This window comes from Lentinula edodes (genome assembly GCF_021015755.1).
Source record: "Lentinula edodes strain Le(Bin) 0899 ss11 chromosome Unknown C8R40scaffold_48, whole genome shotgun sequence".
In the NCBI taxonomy this organism is placed as follows: Eukaryota; Fungi; Basidiomycota; class Agaricomycetes; order Agaricales; family Omphalotaceae; genus Lentinula; species Lentinula edodes.
In genome coordinates this window covers 350,761-359,428 of record NW_025764354.1, presented here as the reverse complement: position 1 = coordinate 359,428, position 8,668 = coordinate 350,761, and the positions used below count along the sequence as shown (strand labels likewise).

Here is an 8,668-nt window from a genome sequence, read left to right as displayed (position 1 = left end):
CTCCAAACTGAGGACCCACGTCTTCCATGCCGACCGGTCGTCACCTGCGAAGCTTTCGATCTTACCGACGTCGAGCTTCGACTCAATGGTAATCCGATTTTTTTCTTCGTTGCTCTCCCACGTACTTCGTCCCTCGTTGGGAGGTCTAGGAGCTGCCTTACGGTGCCAACCTTGTCTTGGATCGTAGTACCAGGGTTGGTCCGGGTCATAGCGTGTTGGAGGTACGTCAGGAGCTCCAGTGGGGAGCTCTCCTCTGTCCTCCTCCCTCCTTCCACCATTCCTACTCGATTTGTTCTGTTCCCCTTCATTGGAACCTTCCGAATTACTATCACTCGGTCCCCCGGAAGGTGGTGGAGGAGGAGGAGGCGGAGGTGGTGCCCCTCCCCCGCTCCTTCCTCCCTGTTCTCTTTGACCCTGTCCCCCTTGACTCAGAGGTCGTTCTCGATCTCTCGATTGACTAGAAAAATGTGGGGGAGGTACTCTAGGAGGGGGGTTTAAAACCGCCTTTGCCTCCTCCCTCGTTTTCCAACGCGTACGCTCCTCCTTCTGGTCTCCCATACTCCCCTAGTTCAGCTCTTTGTACTCGGGCTCCCCACTCGTGAATACGTCGTCGGTCCACACTCGGAGTATCCGGGATCTGTCCTGCTTGTTCTACCTGGGGGTTTCCATCCCTAGCTCCTGTAGGAGTGTTTCGGTTAAAGGATATTGGTTCCGTAGCTTGCCAGCTCCTTGGCTGGGGAACTACAGGAGAAGGACCCCCCCTCGTATATTCTCTCATTACCCTAGGTGCTCGCCCGGATAATCCCGCCGTGTTTCCTGTTTTGGAAAGGGGTCCTCCAGTCGGTACTTCCCCCGCTGTGAATCCTTTCTTTACCTCACGGAGTTGTTCCTGGAGCGTCTCAATGACCCGAGCCTGTTGTTGGATCATTGCTACCGATTCCTGAGAGCGTGCCGACTCGAAAGCCATGCCAGGTCGGTTCATCTGAGCTCCCGTTACAAAGGGAGTTCCAAAAGGAGCTCCCTGCGGGGGTACCGCCTCTTCGTGAACTGCCAACGTTCTTCGTTGGTTCGGACCCCTTTGACTTTCCGTTCCCACTGCCTGAGATTGCATCGATACCGACCCTTGATACGGAATGACTGATGGATTGCTCAGTCTTGGAGGAACGTGTACAGGGTTGGGAGCCAACCGAGCTGTCAGATCTTGTCCGGAGATCCGGGATGAATGTTGTGCGCCATCCATCCTCACCTCACCAAACTGGTATCGCTGCGTCGAGACTGGGGTTAAAGGTTTCGTTTGCAGGTTAACTCTGGGGGGAGGAGTCGCATGTTGAGCCAAGGCATGTACAGTGGGGGAGGTCCCAGAGCGTAACTGGGGGCTCCTCGTGGCCGTGTTACCGGGGTTAAGGAGTTCAGGAACCTCGGTATTCCTGGGCGATGAATGTTTCTGCGCCAGGAAACGACCATCAGATCCATGGAGCTGCCCTTTCTGGTCAAATTGCTCCGGAGGGAACTCCCCTACGCTTTCGAGTTCGCATTGAACCATATACGAGGTTCCCCGATTATCCGCGACCAGTCTGCGACGGAATTCCAAAGCTCTTTCTAGATTCGATCCAGAAAGTTCCTCCGACAGCATCAGAGTGTCTGATTCCGCTAGTAGCGTCCGATGTCGGGTCTCCTGCGAACACAACATCGCTTCAGACTCCTCACTCCTCACCAGAAGCTGGTGCATATGCCTCATGGGCGTGTACGTGTATACCGTCTGTCCGTTACGGACCCGGACGGGACTATCCTGATCAGGCATTGACTCCACTGGGGCCAGGAGGTGAGCCGTGGTGTACCTCCTGCGTCTACGATTTTTTGCAGCGATTGCGTTAGCATCCTCGTTACTTTCCTCATCGATTTTAGCTGCTGCTTCCGCTAGGTTTGCGTTCCGAAGTATTTGGATCGCCTGGTAGTTCGGTATGTTCACCCTCGAAGGGGGAGGTTCAAACCGTACAGCTCCTGATCTGTAGTTAGAGGCTCGGTACAATATACGTAGCCCTGCTTCGCCACAGAATTCCTTCTCCCTTCCATGGGTATGAGGGAGGAGGGGAAGTATTCCCCTCGAGTTTCGGAACGATCGTCCGTAACGTGCCTCTGCCTCTAACAGTTCCAACATCCTCTCTGGGTCCAACAGGACGTTGTACAGCCAGAGAAAATCTGATCGATTCGCGGGGGTCATCAGCCACTGCTGGGCCTTCTCTGGGAGGTCTATCTCCAATTGAGTTCCCACTGTTAGGAACTGTACTCGTAGGTCTGAGAATTCGAGACCGTCTCCCAATACTTCGATCCCCATTGACTCCAATACCTCCCTTAGGACCATAGCTACATCTTCCGGGATACACTCCTGAATTCGAATGACGTCTTCCAGACGCAATGTCATTTCGGACAAGGGTTGTACGGGGAAGTTGGTCCTGCTATGGTGTATTGCGTGTGTACGCTCCCAGTTGGGCGTATTCATAGCTGGGCTCTTCAGGAGACTGGCGAGTGAACTTCCTCGTCTCGGAGGAGGAAGGTTAAGGGACTGTACTGGAGGTGTTGGTAACCTCCGGGATGACGTCCGAGATTGTTCGGATACTGCAGGGGATACCCTCCTCTCTGGAAGTTTCTCCTGTTGTCGTACTGTGAGAGGGTCAGTACTCCCCCCTTGTATCCTTTCGATAGCGGCTACTTGGCCGCTGACTCTTCCACCCGCGTTCGAAGCTGACTCCATGTCTAGCTGCGGTATCGGTCCAGGGGGAGGTCCTCTCGTTCCCCAGGTAGGGGAGTATGCGAAACCTCCCATGGGACTACTGGCAGGTTGGGCGTAACCCATGGAGGTAAACCTCCGTTGTGGTGGTCCCATCCCAGGTTCCACTGGAGGGGGCCCCTGAACCTCCGGTTGACGTCCCTCTGGGGTCCGGATGTTGCTGGCGGTTTCATCCCCGAACGACTGTTCTGGGATGGACATCAGGCGTTGACCAGCTGCCACCGTGATGACAGTGGAGCTAGCAGCCTGGTTCGATTTCTGAGCTTGTGTCGTGTTTCCACGAGATAAGGCGCTCTTTTGTTTCTTTGATTCGGTCTTGGAACTAGAAGGTCGTTCCGTTGACGTCGCCGACATTTCGTCGCGACGAGTCCGTTCGGTGACGGGAGAGCTTGGTATAATGTAAGACCTGGGTCAAAATAGGTCTTAGGGTAGGTTTTGGTATGTGGGGGTTTATGTTGTAGCGTGCTAGGAGCAGGCTGGAGCTCGAAGGGAGCTACGAGAACCGCGACCGAGGACGGGAAGGACCTAGTAGTGGTTGGAACGACGAGATGGTGACCCTTGAGGGGTTCCTAGGAGGTCCAGGGAGGTCCCTAATGCGTAGGGAGGTTCGGGACGAGTGCGGGACCGTAAGATATTGCGTAGTAGGAGTTGTACTCGCTAGAACGTCAATATAGAGTCGAGTAGGTAGTTTATGCAACGGGGTCTCGAGGGTGTAAGCTCCCGAGAAGGGATATGCCAGGGAGGGTAGGTCCCTGGGGACTAGGTTGGAGGATGGTCGTCCTCGAGTGTGGGAGGTGGTAACGGAGAAGCAATACGTAGTTCGACGTGAGGGGTAGCTTCGACGTTACCTAGATCGAGGTCCCGAAGCTTACGAAGTAGCTAGGGAGCTCTGGGAGGTTTGGGGAAGAGTAGCTCACCAAGCGGGTAGGCGTTGGGGAGCTTTAGTAATGTTCGAGGGAGCTCGGGGACTCACTCGGAAGGCTTAGACTTGAAGTAAAAGCGTATATTCGATCGTACAGACGATCAGAGAGACAATAGACAGAAGTAGAGAGAAACAGAGGTAGAGAAACAGAGAGTAAAGAGAAATCCGTATGGTTAGCAGGTACAAAGGGACAGGGACTGGACCTATGCAAAAGGGTGTGTGTTCAAAATATACCAAGCTAGGGACGTTTATGTTACAGAGGATACTTATATAGGTGGGCTGAATAGTAACGGGACATTGTAATAAACGAGCATCTAATGGGGTTGGCGTGAAGTGCGGAACCCATGAGGCTAAATTGATAGGGGATTGTCCGGCGGCGTACGCGAATCGCGGAGCTGCCGCTTCAGATGGAGGTTAGCGTTGGTGGGGAGGTTAGTTAGGGTTCCGTGGTTCATGGAGGTTTGTGGGAGGTTATTTGGGAGGTGTAAGGGAGCTGATACGCTGTTCTGGGATGTCTAGGAGAGTGACTAGGGGAGCTTTTGGGGCAGGGCATGACAGTATCGTACAAGTAAAGGCGTCGAGACGGTGAGAAAAGGAAAATGATAGGGGCTGCGTACTTTATGACAGCTGCTACTTAGCTCCTCCCTCTATACTCTCAATCTCCAGGGACTAACGGCGTAACAGCGGTGTTGTTAATAACTTCACTACTGTCCCACTGGTCTTCCGCACTTAGACACCTTGTAGCTTTGGCCCGGTTACACGGTGTAGATGATCTTAACAACCAGGGACTAGGTACACATTGAGCAAGTACTACAGTGACTATGTACATAAAGCACAAGTGCTACCAGAGTGCTACAGTGACTACATACATGAAGCACGAGTGTTACTAGAGTGTTACAATGATAACAGAGCTCTACGGCGACTTGGCACAGTGGCTACGTCGGCTATCATAGTGTCTGTACCCTGAGCCTGGGTAACTGTAGACAAGTTATTGTTTCCTGATGTGCCTCATATATACCAAGGGACTGAGGGAAATATGTGGAGAACACCTGATAATCCCACCTGTCAGTATATATAGAACGTTTTGATCGGATCATCATTCACATGTATACATAGCAATTAGGGCCATTTCTCATCCTTGAATAAACCGGATAAACCGTCAGTAAATATACTGACCATTATATGTACTGAGGGCGCCATCTGTACCGGGCATATTTCCGCCCCGAGTCTTTCCCAGTCTTATGTCAGCATATGTCCCGCTCATTGTCCCGACTTCCCGCTCATTGTCCCGACTTCCCGCTCATTGTCCCAACTTCCCGCTCATTGTCCCGACTTCCCACTCATTGTCCTGACTTCCCGCTCATCATAGATAAAGTCCTTGCTCACTGTTCCAACTTTCCAACAACTTGCTTATTTTAAATACAAAAATTAAATAACATTGCGGTCAGAATTTAGAAACATTGACTACAACATGTAGTGATCAGACAAGTTCGGAGGCATTCATTCATCCAGCTCATCCTCACCCTCATCCTCCTCCTCCACATTCTCCTCCTCCATGTTTTCCCCCTCCACGTTCTCCTCGTCATCATCGTTCTCATCCTGATCCTCTTCTGGCACTATAACGGCCGTTTTGCTAGTTGATAGGCTGGTCCGTTTACACTTTGCTGGTGGCTCCTCGGTGTCATTTTCTCGTGAATGTTTAGCCGTAGCCTTTTGATGTGTCCCTCCAATGTCACTTCGGCCCTTCCGAGGAATTTCGATTTGTAGACCTGCTGCTTTGTTGTTGTCCAACTGCTGTATAAATCTTTTATATTCCTGCTTATCCATGGTACTCCAATATGCTGAGCCAGACCTCCAGGCATCATACAAGGTGTCGAGCTTTGAAGGATCAGTGATATCCCGTGGTGAGACTAAAGGTACATCGATCGGCCACCCAATAATCTTGACTTTGTACTTCGCAGAAATTTTGGTTCGAAAGTTGGGGTAATTCATTCTAATCTTGTCAATCCCAGTGATATGAGCTATGGGTACCAAGTATCAACTACAAAAAAGATAGCTTTGCAAGGAAAAGACTTACCCAGCGACTCAGAAATTGTCTTACTAGTCGCTTTGGCCTTTTCACTGTGAAGAAGCTTGCGACTTCCAACTGTATATGTTGATTTTTAGCAGAGGATATAATTGAGGTAAGAAAACATACCCTTATTATATGTAGTAACAAACGCCTCAAATAAACAGGCCATCTCCCATGGATCCTTGTTAAAGTACTTCTGGAAAAACTCAAGGACAGGACCACCACCCACAATAGTGGGCTTGATGGAACTCTCGAAGCTTCCCCGTACAAAAAATCCAAAACCTGCAATATCGGTAGTCCCTCGGAGCTCCTGGAACTATTTGTACGAGTTAGTATATGTTGAGCAAATGAATATTTCAAAACACTTGCATCGGAATTAAATCCCTGCAATAGCTTAGTTGCTTTCATTGCACCAGCTTTATTTGAAGCTCGAGCCACATCCTTTTTGGCCTGCTGATGTTCTTCTAGTTCATCCATCAATACCTTTAACTTGTTGGGGTCTGTTTTTGCATTTTGAAGGTCACGATTGAGTTCTGCTGCATGTCGGATTTCATTAATTTTCGCTTTGTATCGTCTACCTATGATAAGTATTAGCAAATATCTATAACCTTCTTGGAGTAATCATACCTTGATTCAGCTCCTTGCTTTTTGCATGTAAAATGGCGTCCTGGACACTGTTCACCCGTCTCTTCCGATGATGTTTTGAGGTTCCGGCAAGTTTCTTAAGCCTACTGACCGCTACGCCATGTGTATCTGCCAAATCCACTACCTTTTCCTCCTGTTCAGCCTGGAGCTGAGAAATCGCCTGGTTCAGGAGTTTAGTCTTCAAGGCAGACGTAGCCTTAGCAAGAGATTTTTCGGAAATCCCCAAGTTCACTATTGGATGTTGCACCTGCTCTGCCTGACCAGTAGATACCGGAGTAGACTGGATGACGTTGGATTCGCTATGGACCAGCGATGAATCAGCTTCTCCAGGGCGTCCATTGGATACCGGAGTAGACTGAATGACGTTGGATTCGCTATGGACCAGCGATGATTCAGCTTCTCCAGGGCGTCCAGTAGATACCAAAGTAGACTGGATGACATTGGATTCGCTATGGACCAGCGATGAATCGGCTTCTCCAGGGCGTCCACATATAGATGATGGAGACCCTTCGCCGAATAGCAATGGACCGCAGGATACTGAATGACTGCTCAACTGAGGACCGGCCGTATGAGCAAGAGATGATGGGGAATTAAGAGTGGGAGAGTGGCTGCTCAATTGAGGGCTTGATGAGGTAAGAGGGGTCAATAATGGTTCATGGGACAAAGGTCTACCACCAAAACAAGGGCCTGCTAAGGGAGCGAGTGTTGGCGATGGCTCACGTGAAGGGAATGGGTTTTGTGGAGATTGTGGGACAGAAAATGTTTTGGTTGGATTTATATCGTTATTGAGAATGGATACCACATGGTGGCTACGGCCTGGGCTAAAGCTTCATCCCAAGTTTTGGGTAGGGAGGGAAGGAGAAGAATAGGATAAATGTGGAGAGATCGGTGAGTGGAGCCTTGACGCATCCACATTGCTACAAATTACGGTTTCCTTCCATTGCAGCGCTCCACGTTGACTATACCCCAAACGTCCTTGCTGGCTGGTTACTGCTGAGAGATCTGAATGAGGGGGCAGATCATAGTCTGAAGAAAAGCTTCCAGGGGCATAATGTCGACTATTGGCTGGCTGAAATCTCTGCATAATATCCGGCCGCGGTTGATGGATATTATCCCGGAGTGAAGCACTACGTCCTGAGGAAAACTCTATGCCAGTGCTTGGAAAGTCTATTTGCGGAGTTGGCTGAGTGTAAGCCTCACGAGAAGAAAAGCCGATACGTGAGGTTGGTTGGCTGTAGGCTATAGGACCAGGCATAGAGGATTGGGCAGGGATTTGGCGTAAATTAGTCCTGGACTGAGAAGCAGAATATGGCGGAGCAGGAAATCCACGTAAAAAGTGAGGATTTTGTATGGGATGGCGCAGGCTGGGTGGGTTATAGTGTCCTGTATTTTCCTGTAGAGGACGGCTGGGATGCTGTGGAAACAGGAGAGGCGGAATATCTGGCGATGAGAGGAGGTGTTGGAAGCTGTGGTTTGCCATTTCTAACCAAGAATGTGTATAAAATCAATAAGTGTTGAAAGAATTTTGGGCGTCTAGAATGCATGTTGAAACCAGTCAACAAAGTGTTGAGGGCAGGTCATTAGGTGCATCTGCTATAGATAAGCTGATTGATCACGGTTGATTCCTTATATTGATCTAATAATGTCTGGTATGTCCTTTTTCACCCATTTTCATACCTCTTTTGTTGAATATTGGATCAGAACCAACAACACCATCTCGTTCTTCCACTTCTGCAAAGCCACCTCGTACCCCGCGCTCAATTTACCGAGATCATGAAATTCTGGTGGCATTACTGGAGAAAGACGTTGAAGGTAAGCTTTAACATTGATGGAAAGCAGTTTACTGACTGAATGGGTGTAGGGGTCAGTGCAGTTAGCAAGGAGGTACACAAGGCTGAGATCGGGGTTGCCGCTGCTAATACCCAGCTCAAGGAGCAGCTTGATCGAGCAGAGCAGGATATTCGTGCGTAATAAGTCCTGCTCCTCTAGACAAATATATATTAAATGCACGTTATGTTTATAGAGGAGATTCGGAAACTTTCCAGTCCACCTTCGACACCCACTCGCCCTCGTAAAGTCAAGCATATTTTGTCACTGAAAATCCTTCGCACAGCCCCCCAACCTCCCCACTCTGCTGCAAGCAGGACCCAGCGCAAAGCTCATAATGTGGTCGCTAGTCCCTCGCAACGGAAAATCAGTCTGGTATGGATTTCATCGGAGGATGAGGCAGATTTCCCGGATG

General features: G+C 49.9%; 1 protein-coding gene across 1 annotated transcript; it reads right to left on the bottom strand.

Moving 5' to 3' along the window:
• Positions 1-5,390: 5,390 nt before the first annotated feature.
• C8R40DRAFT_1020673 (uncharacterized protein) lies at positions 5,391-5,711 on the bottom strand (the record flags this gene model as incomplete). Its single annotated transcript, XM_046222999.1, has 1 exon — positions 5,391-5,711. A coding segment is annotated over one exon (321 nt), but the record flags the coding sequence as incomplete, so codon positions are not given.
• Between the last annotated feature and the right edge of the window lie 2,957 nt (positions 5,712-8,668).